The sequence below is a fragment of the Herpailurus yagouaroundi genome, unplaced genomic scaffold, assembly GCF_014898765.1.
Source record: "Herpailurus yagouaroundi ecotype Mexico unplaced genomic scaffold, PumYag 190, whole genome shotgun sequence".
NCBI lineage: Eukaryota > Metazoa > Chordata > Mammalia > Carnivora > Felidae > Herpailurus > Herpailurus yagouaroundi.
Window position 1 is genome coordinate 27,760,670 of NW_024412421.1, and position 20,563 is coordinate 27,781,232.

The window sequence follows — 20,563 nt, forward strand, 5'->3', positions numbered from 1 at the left end:
TGCTTAATTTTCTCCTTATCAGACATGGAAAAGAACAGACATGGAAATGAACAGAGGAAAAGTGCCTTGAAAGTAGTTATCCAGATCAATACCAACACGGTGGTCGAAGACAGGAACGAGTTAAGATATTGGGAGGATCGGATGAATACACATGAAGGAGAGAAACATTATCCCCCTGAAAGGGCGGGCCTACGCCCGCCGACTCCATCTTGTTCTATGTTCTCCACCTTGAGTGACTATGTCCCCGACATGACCCCTTTTCCGGGAAAATCGCAGAAACCTCAGATCGCGCCTCCTCCCCTTGAGTAACCTCCCGCTCACCCGTTCAAACTTCCCGATCAAAACACGCCCAGCGACCTGCGTAACAGGACTCTGACCCTTCCCCAGCCAATCGGCCGAGGCCACGACCCTTCCCCAGCCAATCGGCTGCCCCTAGACCCCTATAAAACCTTTGTGCTTTTGAAACTCGCTCTCTCTCCCCGGTATCTCACCGCTGTGTCGCTGCGTCGGTGCAGGTAGGGGACTGAGCTCGAGCTAGCTCGAATAAAGGCTCTTTTGCTTTTGCATCGGACTCGGCTCCCTAGTGGTCTTTGGGGATCACGAATTCTGGGCATAACACCCCCAGTGCCATCGCCGTGTGTTTTGACAAAGATGCTCTTCTCCTGAATTTTACCCTACAACAAGAACTTAGTGAACGTTTAGGAATTTTAAAAGGCCGGGAGAGAAAGTGCTTTCTCTCACAGACTTAGACTTGTAAGATGGATGGAAAGGCATTTCTCATTTTGGAAGTTCCCACCCTTTGATTCCAGCATCCCATAGGATTGCTAAAACACATTCAACATTTTTATATTGGAATGAACACATTTTTGGCTCCCAAAGTATTCATTTTGGTTCAATCCACAGTTGTATGGAAAGGCACGTGAACTTTACTTAACTTCCTTTAAAGACTATAGCCGTGGATTACTTGGATACTGATACATGGTGTCATTTTGGAAAATGTATGTTATTGCTTATTGTGATTTAAATTTCAAAAAATCACTGTGTTCTCCTGATCTTGGAAAGGTAGGAGCATGGGACCAAAACTGCGCAGAAATTTGATGATGTCCTCCCGAGGACACGTTAAAATTATATATTTAAATATAATTAAATTTATAATTTAAAGTAAACTTTAAATATTAAAATCATTAACCCCAATTCTTTGAAAAGATAAAACAGACATAATACTAGGTGACTAGACTTTGTTTGTTTGTTTTTTTAGCTCCTAACATAGTTGTAACTCTTGAATGAAACCCTAACTCCTCTAAAATACAAGCAAGGCACATCCAATTAATCATACGAATTTCCCGCTCCATGGTCTCCAGACAGGTCGCATTCCTAAGATGTTAATTTAAGCTTTCATTCAACCTCTAAGTAGAATGAGTCCCTAAAGCAAGACTCTACAACAACAACTAAGCAAATGCGATCTTAACGCATTGTGGCAAAATCCCAACCTTGTCTTAACAGAGATATTATCACAGCTCTTGTTCTATTTATATTGTAGTAGGAAATTATTTAAAAAATACTCTACATGTCCAGTTGAACCTGGGGAAGACTTTATGTTTTTCTAATTTTGTTTAGATCTCGCCAATAGTTCTCCTTACATTTTGACCTATTTTCTTTTTTTTTTAATTTTTTTTTTAACGTTTATTTATTTTTGAGACAGAGAGACAGAGCATGAACAGGGGAGGGGCAGAGAGAGAGGGAGACACAGAATCGGAAACAGGTTCCAGGCTCTGAGCTGTCACCACAGAGCCCGACGTGGGGCTCGAACTCACGGACCGTGAGATCGTGACCTGGCCGAAGTCGGACGCTTAACCGACCGAGCCACCCAGGCGCCCCTCATTTTTACCTATTTTCAAGGAGGTGTCTGTGTGTGCAAAGAGACTGACGAGGGACCAAATTTGCAGAACGCCATCACCAATTAAGGCCCTTCTTCCATTTCTCAAAGCTAAATCCTACCCATCAGGGGACATTTAGGACCTGCTGGATACCCACCGAAGATTTAGTTTTAGGCAGGGCTACAAAATATGGATGGAGGAGAGAAGGAATCAGGTTTAACTGAAGACAAAGCGTAAAGGCAAACAGCAGCTCCAGGCTGGTCTCCTGTTCAGTGACAATGCGTCAATTCTCTGGTTAATTCGATCAACGCAGACAGCGCCAGGGGGGTATTTCAGGTTCCAGAGATGAAAGAAAGAAGGATCTCTGTCATTCTGCTTTGCTCTTCCCATCATTTCTGGCCTTATTCTTTGTTGTGGTCTTTCTGCAAATAATCTCTGTGTAATGGCAAACCTTGAGTCGCAGGCGGGATCATGCCAACCTACTAGAAAAGCTTTGCGTTCACGAACAAAACCGGAGAGAGAAATGACGACAACAAACGGGTGCCTGTCACGAGTCAGTAAAAAACCTAGTTCTCACCCGGAATGATGTGCACTTTGTTCCGATTGCCCGCGGCAGGAGCCGTGAGAAGCATCCCGCCCGCTTCCAGACTCGGGTTGTTTTGTGGCCACAGAACTTGGTTTGCGTACATTTGCTCAGAGATGGATCAAAGGCCTCTTGGCAACACTAATGAAGCATCATTGCTCTAAAACTCCTACCTCGCAAGCTAAATATACATGTCTAAAGAAAAGAGAACTTTCCTGAAGAGACGGAAAAGAGGTTTCCCGCTCAGATGCTTGAAGGAAAAGAAACGGAACACAGAACATCGAACCCAAACGAACAAACAAAAGGTTTGCAACAATACCCAAAAATCTTGAATCAGAATTCCATTCTTATGCGGTAGGGTTAATGAAAGGGTCATTTCGGGGACTGGATCCACTGCTGAGCTCCCAACCACCCCAACTTTAGTCCAACGTGATGTAGACTTCATGCTCTCGTGTCTGAAATCCAAGAGCTGAGAGGGTTGGAAGACGCTTTCCTAACTACAGCTTTTCTCCGAGCAGGTGATGCGAGATCTCTGAGGGACCTCCCACCACACAGACAGAGGTGACAGGACCTAGTATTTCAAGTGACAAGATAATAGGAATTTTAGTGAATTAACAATCATGGTCACCATCTAGAACCACGGTGCAAACTCAAGCATCTACTGGGGCTGTAAGTTCCCTGCTCTTGAGAGATGTCCAAATCTCTATTTTTAATGTTTATTTCTTTCTTTGAGAGAGAGAGAGAGAGAGAGAGAGAGAGAGAGAGAGAGAGAGAGAGAAAGAGGCAGAGAGAGAGACAAAGAATCCCAAGCAGGTTCTGTGCTGTTAGTGCAGAGCGGGACAAAGGCCTTGAACCCACAGAACCATGAGATCATGATCTGAGCTGAAATCAAGAGTCAGAAGCTTAACTGACTGAGCCACCCAGGCGCCCCCAAATCTCTCGAAGAGATTTCTTATCATCTTTATAAGAAATCACAAGCAGATACACTGGCTGATTTTTATCCATCCACTGTTTTTCTCTTACCTCTAAGGAAATAACAGCCTACCAAAGTAAGGTGGTTTGCTCGGATTAAAACTTTCTTGGCAGGGGCGCCTGGGTGCCTCAGTCGGTGAAGTGTCTGACTTCCGCTTAGGTCATGATCTTATGGTTTGTGAGTTCCAGCCCCGCGTCAGGCTCTGTGCTGACAGCTCGGAGCTTGAAGTCTGCTTTGGATTCAGCGTCTCCCTCTCTCTCTCTGCCCCCTCAACTCTCTCTCTCTCTCTCTCTCTCAAAAATAAACACACCGCAAAACTAGCTATAAAAAAACTTTCTTGGCATTCAGGCAAGTGTTCTTTCCACTAGATCATTCCACCTCCTAGGCCAGTGGACCTATGCGGTGAACAGGGGCAAGAGGCTTATCCAAACGGCAGATACAGACAACATGGGATTATCTCAAGGGCATTCCTCGTCTACTCCCTAACGTTCATGGCGGTCAAGTGCAGGGCTGAGAAGCTGGCACCTTAATGTGAAACCCGGCGCCCTGTCTTGGAGACCCATCAGATTCCCACCCTCTTTGCCAAAATACGAGCTGCTGTCTGTTCCTCTTGGCACTCTGCGAGTTGGCTCGCGAGGAAACAGATCTGCACGAGAAGGGGCGTTCCTCGAGCTAGCTCAGAGCGGGCCATCACGACCAACACAGCGAGAGGCACTGAGAACTGAACAAACAGAAGGGGCTTACTTCAAAGACCAGCGTCTCGTTGGTAGGTCCTGGCGCATACAGACGTTCCGGGTGGTTGAAGGCCCGCTGGTACTCAAACACGGTCCCAGCGAAGGTGAACTCCCCAGGCCAGTCGATGCTCCAGCCCCCCGTGAGGTAATACTTTTGACCGAGGCTTCTGACTGCCAGGTAACCAGCGGAGGGCTGTAGCTCCTGGACCTCGATGCTTCGGGCCCCCGCTGGCACGGTGACTACAGGATAATATTCTAAACGGGAAGAACAGAACAATGCTGTTTTCCATGTTGCACACTGCAGCAACGGGGCCAAGATGCTCAGAGATGTGGTGATGTCCACTCTTCTAGAGCAGGGCGGGGGCACCACGAGCGCACTTTCGTTCACGCTCTACGAAGTGCAAGCCATCAGTGATGTCACTTTCCCAGGGGAAGGAACACCAGAGAGAAAGTGTATGTTCCTTCCCCAAGCACGTGTGTGTGGGCAGCAGGGACGCTCTTCTCCTTTCCAGAACAACCAAGGCCACCAAATCCAAGAACACTTTCTATTTTCCATCTACCTGGGAGAAGGTCGTGATGTTCGGGACAGAGCACTCTGCGTTTCATTTTACTCAAGATTCATTTGGAGAAGTGCTTCGGGTATTCGTGTAACGTTGTGAGTGCGGCTCAGGGGTCACATTCTGAATCAGAAGCTTCAAAAGCAGTCCTTTGTGTAACAAAGGCAGGGAGAACGTGGGACGGACCGCCAGGTAGAAAGGCATCTGTGTGACACGCCTCTGAGTCGGACGTGTTGGCCGAACCCCTCACCCTGAGAAACCACCCATCCTCTGCTGTCCTTGCAACGTGTCTGAGACATCGTCCTCGGTATGTCAGGCGAGCTGGTGCATGGCTCGACCATACCCAGCTTGACTCAAACGTGCTTAGCGGCAAAGCCACGGCCACAAAACAGCAGGCGTCTCTTACCATTTGCCTTGTGCTGGTTGAGGTACAGGCCTTTATAAAACTTGCAAGTTGAATTATCCCCTTTGCAAACACCACACGCGTCCAAAACTGCGTTAGAGCCCAGTTCATGGTCGCATCCCACTGGCTGTGACAAAAATAAATAAATAGATAAAGTGCGAAAATCAAGGATCAGAAAAGCCCGTGGGTAGGAATAACCAAGATGTATGTACATGGGCCCCTGTTTTTTTCTCTTAAGAAAATCAGAAAGCGAGTACAGTTTTAGGGTTAAAAGCAGAGTCTCAAGTTTGACGGGGGGTTCCGATCCTTCCTCTGCCTTGACCAGAGGTAGGACTAGGGAAGTTCTAGAACTCATCTAAAGCTTGCTGAGTCTCTTCATTTGGAAAACTGGAATAAAAAGTCACTGGCAAGTGAGCTCTGCTGCTGAAACATAACAATGCTGGGCCACCTGCATGACCCCCACCCCTCCCCACTCAATCCCCCCAAAGAACACAGACACACACACACACACACACACACACACACACACACACACACAGGCTCGCAATGGAATTAAAAGGCAGACTAACTGGCCGTAAATACGAGTACTGTTTCATAACACATCTGTGGGGCTCTAACCACATAACAAACATACTTAGCAAACATGCTGGGCAAGTTTACTATTATCTATATTCTTATTTAATTGTTTCGACTACTGGGTGTAGCAAGGTATGTCATCATCTCCATTGCATACACGTGGGGACGGAGTGAAGAGGAAGGAACTAAGAGTGTCCGACGGGGTCGCACAGAGAGTAAGTGGGGACATTGGAGACAGTCCTCAGTTCCGATTTGCCAACAGAGCCCTTGTCCCTACGCTGCCTTTTCTCCAGACACAGAATCTCTTGTACCACTTCTCACGGTGCACGTTTGGTATGAGGAAACACAAGCGTGACCACACGTCCCAAAGTAGAAATGTTCGCTTACCTCACAGATCCCATCAATACAAACGTCGTGTTTGTTCGGGGAGCAAGGAGTTCCGTCTTTCACCTTGCCAGACATTGCGAAAAAAAATTCAAAGTTCTCAGCCTTGCAGTACAGTTTACATCGATCTGCCTCTAGAAGCAAAGACAGCAGGACAGGACGTGATCAGGAGGAAATCACCGGAAAATGACATGATGATCAAAAAGGGTACATTACATTTATTTAGAAAGCGACCGTGACTGAAATGGTCAATGTTATGATTTTGTATGTGGGTATGGGTGTGCACGCACGAATGCACGTATACGTGGCTTTTAAAAACCTGAATCCGGGCGCCTGGGTGGCGCAGTCGGTTAAGCGTCCGACTTCAGCCAGGTCACGATCTCGCGGTCCGGGAGTTCGAGCCCCGCGTCAGGCTCTGGGCTGATGGCTCAGAGCCTGGAGCCTGTTTCCGATTCTGTGTCTCCCTCTCTCTCTGCCCCTCCCCCGTTCATGCTCTCTCTCTGTCCCAAAAATAAATAAACGTTGAAAAAAAAAATTAAAAAAAAAAACAAACCTGAATCCCATTTACAGTTCATGTAAAACTGCTTTCACACACAACCATTTTATTTTTCTAATCCTTGGTAAGAGCCACAGTACACGTGATGGGTGGGTTGTACAGCTACCCTCGTCGGTTAGCAAATATCTCAGGCTTTCCAGGACTTAGGGTCCACTACGGATGATATAAAAATGGAGGAGTGTTTCTGTGTTCCAATAAAACTTTATTTAAAAAAAAGAAAACAGGTCAGATTTGTCCCTCAGGCCATTGTTTGCTGACCTTGACTTAAGACATGGATTACTTTAGATATTTATTGAGAAAAAAGTTGAGGCACTTTGGGGAACAACAACAACAAAAAAGACATATGGTTCATGTTTATAAAACATACAGAGAATAACCATGTCATAAAAATGAGGAGGAAACAAACTGAACCTAAAGGCCAAAAAATGTAACTTTTATTGACTCTAAAGTGCCTGGGAAGTTTCTGGTATCACAGGCAAGAAGAAAAAAAATTTTACTGTGTTTCTACAGAGCTCTTGCTATCGGAAAGGAATTATGCCAATTTCCCAAATACAAATCGTTCTTCTTGGCCAGCACGGCCAGATGACATTTCTCACAGGAGACTGCGTGGGCGACAGCACACGAAAGCCCTGACGACAGCTGCACAACAAACGTGTAAACAGTTTTCAAATAGCTGTGCATCACAGAACCTCTCAGGAACAAAGTCCAAACTTCGATGCGAAAGAAGTTAGATTAATGTGATCCAAGTATGCAGATGTGTGGGTGGGCTAAAAGTCTCTCCTTTACCTAGAAGTTTCTTTTTTAATTTTAAGGGTTTTTTTTTTAATGTATTTTGAGAGAGAGAGAGAGACACACACACACACAGACAGACAGACAGAGGGACAGCATGTGAGCACACGCAAGTGGGGGAGGGGAAGAGCCAGAGGAGGAGAGAGAATCCCAAGCAGGCTCCATTCTGTCAGCGCAGAGCCCAATGAGGGGTTCGATCTCAGGGAACGTGAGATCATGATGAGAGGCAAAACCAAGAGTTGGATGCTTAAGTGAGCCACCCAGATGCCCCTAGAAATTTCTTTTAATAGCCTTATTAAATACCTCCTAATTCTTGCACATGAGATTGTGGAAGACATATCTATACCCTTTCTTTTCTCCATCATGCCTAGGAATTGACAAGCTCTAGAAAGTTCTGTTTTTCCCCCGCACAAGCTCCTGGGCAAGTCTGTGAACTAGTCTACTGGAAACAAAGCAGGAAAAAGTCTCACTACCGGAAGACAAAGACTGCCTGCATTTATTTAGAATCTTCCCTTGTTCTTCCCAAACTGCTGAATTGTCACAAGACCTTTAAATCAGGGTCGGTCTTTCCTGATTCTACGTACACATTAGAAGGAGAAGAAGCAGAGACCCCAGGCTGGGTCCCTGCTTAAGTCAACGTTGTCCCCCCGCATCTAGCAGAATGGCTCCTATGCCATAAATGCTCAGTAAACATCTGTGAGTGAGTGAATAAAATGGCAGGCTCCTTACTTAGTAAGGCTGTGATTAAATGAGTGAAAAGCTTTGAAACCAAAAAATATTTTACAGGTGGGGTGTCTGGGTGGCTCAGTCGGTTAAGTGTCCAACTTCAGCTCAGGGCATGATCTCACGGTCTGTGAGTTAGAACCCCACATCAGGCTCTGTGCTGACAGCTCGGAGCCTGTATTTGGGAAATTGGCGTAATTCCTTTCTGATAGCAAGCTCTGTAGAAACACAGTAAATTTTTTTCTTCTTGCCTGTGATACCAGAAACTTCCCAGGCACTTTAGAGTCAATAAAAATTACATTGTGTGTTAAAGCAGTTTTACATGAACTGTAAATGGGATTCAGGTTTTTAAAAGCCACGTACACGTGCATTCATGCATGTACACCCATGTGTTCGGATTCTGTGTTTCCCTCTCTCTCTGCCCCTCCCCTGTTCGCACTCTGTCTCTCTCTCAAAAATAAAATAAAAACATGAAAGAAATTTAAAAATTATTTTCCAGGTTATATTTATTTGCTTGGGGCACCTGGGTGGCTCAGTCAGTTAAGCTCCGACTCCTGATTTCAATTCAGGTCATGATCTCACAGTTCGTGAGTTCAAGCCCCACATCAGGCTCCATGCTTTCAGTGTGGAGCCTGCTTGGGATTCTTTCTCTCTCAAAATAAATAAATGTAAAAAAATAATTAGCTGGTTAACTTTCTCCTCATGTACTCGACACAGAACCTATGTAAAGGGTGATAACAAAACACGTTCCATAAACACTGAATTTGAACGAAAGGCGCATTGTGGGAACGACCAAGGGATACCCAAGAAGACAAAGCGAAGAACAGAAGGGCAAGTGAAAGGAAGGGCAAGAGCGTCTGGGGGAAAGAGCCATACGTGAGAAACAGCGAACCACGGGAGTATACAACCAAGAGAAAATAAATCTTCAAAGGCTGGACTGGAGAGCACCTTAATGTATTCTACCTAACTGTCCCCGGGAACCTGTGTGCAGAGCCCCTCCTAGATAATAACTCAGTCCCTGGTAGGATGCTTCCAGTGAAGGAGAGCCTACTACTCATGAAGGGGAGATACATCCATTACGGACAGTTGGGATTTATGTCTTCGCTCATTCATTCTGGAAGTTACAAGCATGTGGCAAGGGCTATTCTCAGATGCTGGAGATACAAGCATGCTCAAAATGGACCAAGGCTTCATCCCACGGAATGTAAATTCTTGTGGGGAGAAAGATAATGAAAAAGTGATTATATAATATAAGCTCATGCACAAATAAGAGCTCTGAAGAATCCAGCAGGTTAAGGATTCAGAGGATGACAAGAAGGAAGAATATTCTGGGCAGGCTGGCCAGAGAGGCCTCCCGGGGGAGGTACTACGTCTAGGAAGTTCTTAGCTCTTGAATTAAGTCTATCCTCTGAAGCGATTTCAAATAAATCTAAATCCCCTTCTAGTTATTATCTCTGAATTTTTGTAGGTAACTAGTTACTTTTTTCTTGCCCTTGGCAAGCTTCCAAATTATTCCACTGGAGAATTCTTTGTCAAATGAATGTATTCCCAGCTTTATCACTGAAAGCCAAGAGAAAATGAAATGGCCCTTAGACAAGCTAACTTTGCAGGCACACATTTATTCCAGAAAACACGAAAGAGGCGTACCATTGAGTGTAACTTTCAAAAACTGTTTGAAACTCATTAATAAAGGTTGTACATATCTCTTAGTGCAGTTTAAAACCCTGGACACCGCCATAAATGCTGAGTTTCTTTTTAAAAAAAAAAAAAACGTGTACAGATTGCTCGTTGCTTCCTCCCAAGGCACAGATTTCAGAATTTTCACGTCCATCTCCACCTGGGCTTTTGGACAAACAGTCATGACCCAGGACCATGTCAGCACTCCTGCAATGGTTGAACCGGTGCTGAGCAAAGTGCCACTACCCTCTCCTTTGATTTGCTACGTGTTGTGTGTTGTCTCTGACTCTGCTCCCTTCTCTACTGTAACTGGTAACACAAGTTCATCTCGAGCTTTTGCTCAGCTACATCCCTCCAGTTTATTTCCCACGAACTGTCACTAAATTCAGTGTGTCCTCATTCTGCACGTGTGCACTGGGGGGTTCACAGTCATCCTTTCTCAAGGGAGGATGGCTGGGTTTTGATAAAGCAAGTGAATGGAAGTAAGAGAAAGCAAATAACCAGAAGGGTGACAGCTTCGTCTGCGGAGGCAAGACGTTAAATTTGTATGTAAGGCATTAAATTTGTGGGACTAAAATAAATGTTTTGATACTGAGGTAAAATAAAAACAATTTAATATAAAAAAGTAAAATATAAGCCATAACTTTAAGTAATAAGTACTGAGAGCCCAGAAGAGAGACAATTCTAAATTCATGGCTGTGTGTGTGTGTGTGTGTGTGTGTGTGTGTGTGTGCGCATGTGTGTTTATACCCTGCAAATAGGCCTTCCCAAGCGTGCAATCATCTGACATGTCAGTTGCTGAATATGGTGTCTCTATGGGGCATATATGATTTCACGAGTTTTTGGTCTGGACAATTCAGACCAATTTCAATTAACATCCCTGGGAGACTTCATTGCTGACATGCCAAAGGTAAGTGTAGAAACATAAGTACATTCCAAATACACGAACCCTTTGGCTGCAGATGTGGGGGGACAAGGGGTGTCTTGTGAAGAAAAAAGTAGGGAAAAATAAACAAAACTCATGGACGTGAATGGAAAGCTGGGCCAGGACGGGTCTGGGGGATGATGTCAACACTGACACTCTTTTGTACCGGCACCAATTTCTCCTGTGTGTTCATTCACATTACTGTCCACAGAGAGACATCTTGGTTGGATGTTTGTAGAGACCGAATTACCTTCCACTTTTGTGTAGGGTTTCCACTGGTAGAACCATCCACGGAAAGGTTTGCTGTTATATTCTGCACATTGCTGGGCTCGGAAATCCAAGCTATTTTCACTGCAAGGGTTAATATTGCACAGCTGATACACACGGCTAGAACCTGGACAGAACTTGCCACCATACTGAGGCCTAAAAATAAAATTAAAGAGCTTTAGTACTAGAGCTCACTATTAGTCACAAGCAATAATAAAGGAGGGACAAGCAAGACGAACACTGTCACAAGCTATGCAGTGCATACAGTCCATTAAAAGAACGGAAATAGGGGCGCCTGGGTGGCGCAGTCGGTTAAGCGTCCGACTTCAGCCAGGTCACAATCTTGTGGTCCGGGAGTTCGAGCCCCGCGTCAGGCTCTGGGCTGATGGCTCAGAGCCTGGAGCCTGTTTCCGATTCTGTGTCTCCCTCTCTCTCTGCCCCTCCCCTGTTCATGCTCTGTCTCTCTCTGTCCCAAAAATAAATAAACGTTGAAAAAAAAAAAAAAGAACGGAAATAACATTGTATACAACACACCGTGTCCCTTCTTGTATCCATGGTGGGCATGACCCATCAGTCAAGGATTTCCCTTTCTTTACTTTCTTTCCTAAGTATAGGCCTTGGGTAGGCACCCACTGCTCAGCAACGAGCTCCAGATTAGATAAAACTTATGTGCCATCTCTGATCCAAGTTTTACATTCTGGCAATTTCCTTAAAGAGTTGATGAAGGCATCTTCTCGACACTGATCGTATCGCCGGCGTTAGGGACACTCGTAAATGCACCCAACACGTTCTTATGAATGTGGATATGTGTCCGTGTGCCACACTCACAGACACACGCACCCCACATGGGTATCAAGACTCTTCCGACGTGGACCCGACCTACTCTCCAGCTCGCCTCCCATTCCTGAACATACTCAGCTTTCTAGAGTGTGCTCTCCACCTGCTGCCACTTAAGAGGTTGGGACACGGAAAAGAAAGAAGAAAAAGCCCCATTCGCCACGATCTCCAATCCAGCTTTGTCAGTCATTGAGCTCGTATTCTGATTATTTATTGTCCGACTTGTCTATGTTTTATTCCAGTTCATCCTAAACTGTGAACAAAAATTCCCTTGTTTTCATCTGCATAATCACTTTTCAGCTTCGTAGGTGGCCTCCTCCTCTCCTGCCAAGCACAATGGGAAATGGATTTCCAGAGAAGGGAATCCCATTAGAACATAAATAATTATGATCTAATGGCAGGCTCTTTAAGATCTCGGTAGGCAGACTGCAAAAACCAGAAGGCAATCTAAAGAAAAAAGGAGCATAAACCAAACTGAAAATTCCCAATAACGTCTTAACCAGCTCCTTCCAGGCACAAAACAATCGCTCCTTCTCCTTCCTATCTTTCTGCAGCTTTCTCCAAAGGCGAAAACCCAGCTATGGATCATCTCACACAAAAGCTCAACGCAAACATGTAATATGAAAGAAGGCTCCGGGTGAATAAACTTATGTGACTAAAATTCCTTGTCTCTTTAGGAAGCACAAGAATGCTGTAAAACACCCCTGGATCTGCTTCAGCATATTTTATCCAATCTTCGTGTAAGTGCACGCTAAGATGGATTAAACAGGAACGGGAAGTGTCACACCGCCAGAGTGAGATTGCTTCGCTATTTCGGAACATTCTGGGGTGACTACTTCAACATTTCAGCAGTCACCGGGCTGGATCAAGTCCCCGGAGACTTCTTAAATCATTATCTAAAAAGCACTTTAAAAAAAGCCCTTAGGGGCGCCTGGGTGGCACAGTCGGTTAAGGGTCCGACTTCAGCCAGGTCACGATCTCGCGGTCCGTGAGTTCGAGCCCCGCGTCGGGCTCTGGGCTGATGGCTCAGAGCCTGGAGCCTGCTTCCGATTCTGTGTCTCCCTCTCTCTCTGCCCCTCCCCCGTTCATGCTCTACCTCTCTCTGTCCCAAAAATAAATAAACGTTGAAAAAAAAATTAAAAAAAAAAAGTCCTTAAAGTGCCATATGATAGCCTTTCTATTCATGGTCACCTTCATAAGGCATATTTAAAACTTTCTTAGTTTAAGACTTTCTGAGATTTCTGGGGCGCCTAGGGTGGCTCGGTCGGTTGAGCATCCGACTTCGGCTCAGGGCATGATCTCGTGATCCGTGAGTTCGAGCCCCGCCTCGGGCTCTGTGCCCACGGCTCGGAGCCTGGAGCCCGCTTCGGATTCTCGGTCTCCCTCCCTCTCTGCCCCTCCCCCGCAGGCACTCTTTCTCTCAAAAAAAGAAAAAACATTAAAAAAACTTTTTTTTTCAATTAGAAACGAAAAGACATTCTGAGACTTTTACAAACAACCTTCATTTAGACCACTCAGTTTCAAGGCCGTGAAAGAGGACCACAGGTGTTACTACTGCAACTGAGAAACCGTAACACAGAAAAGATCTTGAAACTTCTACAGCACCCCCTCTTTTTGTAGATGAAGCGAAAAATGGCTGAGGAGGTTCATAAAACTTGCCAAATGAAGATCACACAGCCAGCAGGAGAGGGAGCGCAGCTGAGCCCCCTACCTTCCACTCCACCTGCATTTAACTGAGCGAGGCAATAAGAGAGGCCAGAATGGAAGAGGAAGACGGTCATGCACAATGCTTAGGAGGCTGGCCTTTTATAATGAGGCAGATCTGGATTTAAATATCCTCTACCTCTTCCTCGATCATCTTTAGGCAATTCTGTTTCACCTTGTAACCTGTCACGGGGGGGGGCAGTTGTGATGATTAACGGAGATGATGTTTGTAAAGAATTTAGGGCTGACAAACTATGGAAGCAGCCCAAGTAGGCATCAGTAGATGAATGGATAAAAAAGAGGTGGTATATATATATATACAAGAGAGTATTACTCAGCCATAAAGAAGAATGAAATCTTGCCACATGCAATGACATGGATGGAGCTCGAGAACACTATGCCAAGCGAAATGAGTCAGAGAAAGACAAATACCCTATGATCTCACTTTGTATGTGGAACTTAAGAAACAAAACAATCATGGGGGGCAAAGAGAGAGAAAGCAAACCAAGAATCCGACTCAACTCTAGAGAACAAACTGATAGTTACCGAGGGGGAGGGAGGTGGGAGGATGTGTGAAATGGGGGATAGGGATTAAAAAGTATATTTATCGGGGCGCCTGGGTGGCGCAGTCGGTTAAGCGTCCGACTTCAGCCAGGTCACGATCTTGCGGTCCGTGGGTTCGAGCCCCGCGTCGGGCTCTGGGCTGATGGCTCAGAGCCTGGAGCCTGTTTCCGATTCTGTGTCTCCCTCTCTCTCTGCCCCTCCCCCGCTCATGCTCTGTCTCTCTCTGTCCCAAAAATAAATAAACGTTGAAAAAAAAATTAAAAAAAAAAAAAGATTATGTTTAAAAAAAATAAAAAAATAAAAAATAAATAAAAAAAAATAAAAAGTATATTTATCATGAATAAAGTAAAATAAAGCGATAAAGAACACAAAGCTCACAAAACAAATGAGATACCATCTTCAAACAACAACAAAAAAAGAATACAGGACTGAGTGTAGGGCAGAGTTAGCACAAAAGAATCCTAACTATTTTCAAATGCTTTCTGCTTTTAACGACTGGTAAGAATCTGCATTTTTCCAGCACATCCTCAAATAGAGGTACATTTTTCTGCAGCTGTAAACAGGAGCGTTGGGATAAATTAACAGAAAATTCCACCATGACATCCCTTGGTGTACTGAGATTAAAAACAAAAATATAAACGGTCAGGAAGCAAACGTCTGGGAACATGATTTTGTTCTTACGTTAGACCATTATAAAATATACTCATATTTACTTCTGCATAACATAGCACGTCCTGACTACAAATGTTTGTAATACTGGCTGGGTGATCAGTGGGGTCAGGAGGGGAGCTCTGTTAATAAAGAGAGCCAGAAAGACTGACTCACTCCTGGGTCCCTCCAGACTTACTCAGTAAGAATATAGGATGGGGCAGGGGGCAGCTGGGTGGCTCAGTTGGTTGAGTTTCTGACTTCAGCTCAGGTTGTGATCTCACAGTTCCTGAGTCTGAGCTCCCCATCAGGCTCACTACTGTCATCACAGAGCCTGTGTCAGATCTTCTGTCCTCCTCTCTCTCTGCCCCTCCCCCACTCCCCCGTGTGCACTCTCTCTCAAAAATAAATAAAAACATCAAAAAAAAAAAAAAAGAATATACGATAGGGAAAATCCAGAAATCAGTATTTTTTTAAAGCACAGTTGGTGATTCTAATAATCACCTGAGCCTGGAAATCACCGGTTGGAAAATGGGCCAGAGGTTTGATTCAATTATTATTCTAGAACCATGACTCTCTGGTGGTGTATTATTTGTCGTCAAATAGACTTGCAATTTAGGAAAGTTCTATAATACCTCGGCATGTTTAGTTATCACTACTCAAATTTTTGCTATTTGCTTGAACAGACTTCATAGAAATTCCACTAGGCTCTTGCAGAGCATAATAATTGAAGAGTCAGAGAACCAGAAACAATGTCAGAGGGTTAAAACCGGGGGCTCGTGGTCTGACTCTATCACTACCGGCTTGGTGACCCGGGGAAAGATGGCAGCACTTGTGCCCCCCATGTCCCCTGGTTCCTCATTTGTCAAGTGACTGGATTAGACAGCAGGTCGCAACTCATGTCTCTGTTCTAGTTGGATGGGGAGCAAAGGCCTGGAGAAATGTTTGGAGAAGGTTCCTGAGGCATTGTAGGACCTGGGAGGCAACAGAACTTCTACCAGTTAAAAATGTCCCCCCTGCCACGCCTGGCATAGGAAAAAGAAGAAGAAGGGCCATATGTGTGTGGTACCAGTCATTCCAGGACCAGATAACCTCTAAACACTTTGGAAGCTGACAAGTTGGATAAAGCTGTGAACTGGCCAGGAATAACTCATTTTTATGAAACAAAGTATGTTCTGGGAAAGCGATCATTAAGTGAAATAAAAGCTCCCCGCGCTCCTCACAGGAGAAAATGAAATTGCTTAGGCTGAGTGATGGGAACAGACCAAACGCATAATAAACTAAAGCAAAGGAGAAATCAGTAATCCGAAATGGAGGGGAACCCCCACCCCACCCCAGCTTTACTACAACGAAGTGAAATAAGAACAGAGAACAACCAATTCAATTGCCTTGGGACAGCTGCTCATGGACTTGTCTTATTTGTGACGCATAATTAAAGTAAACAGTATCCTGAGGAGCCTTCATCTGGTTTAAAATGATAAAACACCACCAAATGGAACTACATGAGGGATTCTTTTATTAGGCATTTCCAAAATTACACTATGATATTTCCATGAACAATGCGCTATTATAATGAGAGTTCTCAATCCCACAGATATGAGAGAGGTTTTAATTTAAACCTCAGGGGTGTTATTCATGCACTTTACCAGCAGAGCTATTAAATTAGGTAATCTATTTCTTTCTTGGGAAAATACCGAGATTGTAAAGTGTTGTGATGTATGAAAACCAGATCCATGAAATAGGCTGAAAAAATGAAAAGCAATAGAATGATTTTAGGAATTCTATCCAAGATATGGGCTACATTCAAAGTACGAGGAGGGTGGTTTTAATAATCTGGTGTAAGCTGTAAATGCATCACAAGCCTGTCTACCGTCACACCTGGTTACCGGGCCTTGGATAAGCCAGCGAGTTTCAAATGGGGATGGCTTTGCCCCTATAGGACATTGGCCCCCTCTAGTGCCTGGAGACACAGGGTTGTTGGGGAGGGCAGTCATCCTACTGACATTTGGTGGGTAGAGGCCGGGCCGCTGCCCAACATCCTGCCGTCTGCTGGACAAACCCCACAACAGAGATTTTCCAGCCTCAAGCGTCAAGAGTGCCGAAGTTGAAAAATCCTGCATCTGCCTGCTATCCCAAATTGCTACCCAGCAAACCATGGTCAAGGCGTCTTCCGACCCTTTCTTTTATCTTGGAAAAAACTGGCCTCTTGATCCAGCGCAGATTGCTAACTCGGGTGAGATACCAGGTCTCTTTAAAACTTCCCTTTTGCTCCCTCTCGCTTTCCCATTTTTACCAAGGAGGAATCCAGAGCAGAGACAGTACGCTGTCTATGGCCACACAGCTGGAAAGACACAGGGCCAGGAGGCGAACCTAGGGTCCTGGGATTAGGAGCCTGGGTTCTTGACCTTCAAGCTACACCACCACTCAAACAGTGCTGGAAAATGAAATCTGTTTTCCAAGGACCCATCACATTCTTCTCTCTCTACCACATTCTCCAAAATCCAATTTCACCGGTAACGCCTCTCTCCACCCCCTCCCCCTTGCTTTTGAGGACTCACCCTCTGCTACCCTGTGCTCCTGATGAGTTTAGGATGAAGGTGATAAAAGCCACACAGAGCCCGGATCCTTGTGCTGGACGCCCACTGCACGCTTCCCAGTATGTCAGGCATTCTACAGACCCAGTTCTAATCCCCACACCCCCAAAACTTCAGAGGTAGGTAGTATTATCTCCAATTTATACGTAAGCCCAGGTTCAGAGTTCAAGTGAACTCCCCAAAGTCACACAGTTAATAAACGGCAGACCCAGGATTTGCAGTCTGAGCTCTCGCTCTCAAACCCAGGCTCTCTCTACATCACTGTGCCAATCAGGAAATGTACATCTCACACGCATTTCACGTGGGAATTAGAGCAGATAAAACGAACATAAAACCGCCTTCGTTTGCAAAGAATACAGACGGCGGTTCAGAATCCCAGCGAGGGTGCCTGCAGGTGGCCAGGGACCAATCTCAGGCTGTAGCCCTTGTGATTAGTCCTCCTGGTGCTCTGTTTTAAGAAAGTTGAATTTGTTGTCAATATCTTAACAATCGGGAAATTTCACACACATTTTTTTTTTTTTTTTTTTTTGGACTTCTGGTTTCTCTTGAAAAGTCAGGCAGATCTGTCAACACGTGTTGATGTACATTCCTGCAAGGCAAAAATCAGCATATTTTCCCCAGTTCATCAGTTTGACACACACACACACACATTCCACTGGCCAAGCTTCTCTGGTCTACATCACAGGCATTTGATCGTGTGACCGTGTGGCTCTCATTTAGATTCAGAAAGTAGCTCAGACTATTGAGCTGGGTCTCTGATCGGTGTCGTATTCACGCACAGAGTAACTCCTTGGTTGCTGTTAAGTTCCTGACCGCTTCACCCCTTTCGATGCAAACAGTAAAATCCTAGTTGATTGCTATTAACCAGAGGGAAGAAAACACTTCCCGACAGTATGTAAGCAGAACAAAACAAAAACAGTACATTCTTGCCTTACAAATACTGACTTTCTGTGGCAGCCTTACTTGGGGTTATTGCAGTGTCTCTCTTGATACTTGACTCCGCCACCACAAGTTCGGGAACACTCGGACCACTTCGACCAGGCGGACCACTGGCCGTGGACGGGCCGGGGCCCGTGATCCCCAAACTTTACGCACTGGCCTTGCCGACACCACTGTGAAAAGAACGTGTGACATGTTTCTTGTCAGAGTCCGCCTGGGAAAGGGCAAGGAGGTGTAGACACCTGTTCATGAACAGGAAAAACAAGTATGGGGGCCAAAGGGAGAACGCAGGACACCTCGAGAGCGTTTCTTTGCCGGCCACGCTTCACGAACACCCGGTCACTCTGCATTTATTGCATGCGTTTTGAAAGGCTGACATCTAGCGAAGACGGGTCTGTCACCAGCCGGCTGAGTAGTACATGCTTTGTGAGCTGTCGAGGTGACGTGTTCAGCTTAGATTCCACCCAAGGGCCAAGGGAGAGCGTGCAGGCGCAGTGACAAGGGTGCCTCCCCCCCCCCCCCGACCTTTAGACACGAGGCTGCTTAAAGAACAATGTGGATCATTCACTCAAGGAGAACCAGTTTTTTTGGTCCTAACACAGAATTTATCATTCTGATTACTCATCATAAAAACAGACATTTTTGTTTATCCCCAGCCATCCCTACAGAGCACGTCTTATGAAACAGACTAGCTCTCCGTCCACACGCATTGTGCTTTTAGGTAACACCCTTTGACCTTACGGCTGTGTGAAAGGCTCCTACTCCAGACCCTGAACCGATGACTTTGAACTCTCTGAGTGTCTTTTATGAATTAGCTCTGGGTCTTTCATTTGCCAACGCTCTGGTCAAGCCAGGGCGAGAGAGCTGTTTTCTGTGCTAACCTTTCCTTCTATTTTCCTTTGTGATACATTCCAGGCTTTGCCGGTCATCTCTGTCCTTGGGGACTGCTTGAGCCTCTCGTAGTGGTTTTATGCCTGTGGTGCTTTTATTATGAGCAAGTTCTGCATGACTTAGTGTAACTGCACACTTTCCTGAAAGCCTCTGCAACGAGATCCAGCGGGTTGAGGTTTGGACTGTGCCAGCTTCTGCCGAAGAGTGAGGATTGAGTCGCAGAATTATGGGAGAGCTGTTTGACTTTCCAAGGCCTCGCTTTTCCCCTGGGATACATGTGGCTTCTCGGCTGTTTATTGAGTTGCTAGTGCACTGTGCCTGGGTGAAGATACTGCTTCCTGCCTTTGATTCTTGCTGGGTGCGGATTAATTCTTGTGTTTTTAATTTGTCTTTGCCCCGGATTAATTTCACAGTCTGCATGAAATCACAGAACACTGTTGAGAACTTTCAGGGGGAAAGCAGTTGGTTAGTAGAGGATTTTGTCTACTGTAAGCAGGAATCAGAATCTACCCTCCCAGGAATCCCCCGGGGCCCGGACTCTCCCCGGCTGAGCCCAGTGGCTGAGACAAAAAACAAGAGCCAACAAGAGAAACAGTTCCAGTTGACGAAGTTGCTTCTAGGCGCCAGAAATGGTACAGGAACGGGGAGAGAAGGACTTCCCATGCAGGGTCTAACATAATCCTCCCAAGGTGCTACGGAGTTAATAACTATTTCTGGATGAGAGAAACGTAGCAAGGAAATACTAATGCAGCACCACGGAGACGGAGACTTCACTTAAACTCAGTAACCAAAGCTCCTCAACAGGATACGGATCCTTCGCGCCTCAGAGGCAAACGGTCCACCGATGTATCTTAACCCTGGTTTCTTTTTTTAAGAAATGTGTTTTAAGATCCATTCCAAACCTTCAATTAATTTAACTTTACTTCACTATTTTTCCGAGTATTGTCTTAGGTTGCTAACGGATTGTTTCCTTCGGCTTGTCCATTCGGTATAGAAATCAGGAATAAATATATGAATCCAACGCACACCGACACACCCTCTTTGGATCTAACTGCAGAGGCTTTTAGGAAAGTGTGCAGTTATGCTAAGTCATGCAGAGGTTGCTCATAATACACACACACACACACACACATATATATGTGTATATATATATATATATGGACACACACATGCATAATCCACATATACGTATAAAATTCTACACATGTAATTTAGCTATCCATCTATATACATATACTGATATACACTTCTTCTAATTTCAAATTGAACGGCCAGATCTGGGCAGACACCTTTCCTGACAGATACCAAGCATGAGCCTTTCTTTCCTTCTCCACATAAGTAGATAAAAATATGTGGCTTTTC

General features: G+C 45.2%; 1 protein-coding gene across 1 annotated transcript in view; it reads right to left on the bottom strand.

Annotated features, from left to right (window-relative positions):
* ADAMTS18 (ADAM metallopeptidase with thrombospondin type 1 motif 18) overlaps window positions 1–20,563 on the bottom strand; it is a 147,927-nt gene that overhangs the window by 37,199 nt on the left and 90,165 nt on the right. The window contains exons 11-15 of the mRNA XM_040443412.1: window positions 18,335–18,483; window positions 11,008–11,180; window positions 6,091–6,221; window positions 5,131–5,254; window positions 4,178–4,422 (exon numbers count right to left, since the gene is read on the bottom strand). Of these exons, the coding sequence (XP_040299346.1) occupies window positions 4,178–4,422; window positions 5,131–5,254; window positions 6,091–6,221; window positions 11,008–11,180; window positions 18,335–18,483 (822 nt within the window). The remainder of the gene's footprint in view (window positions 1–4,177; window positions 4,423–5,130; window positions 5,255–6,090; window positions 6,222–11,007; window positions 11,181–18,334; window positions 18,484–20,563) is intronic.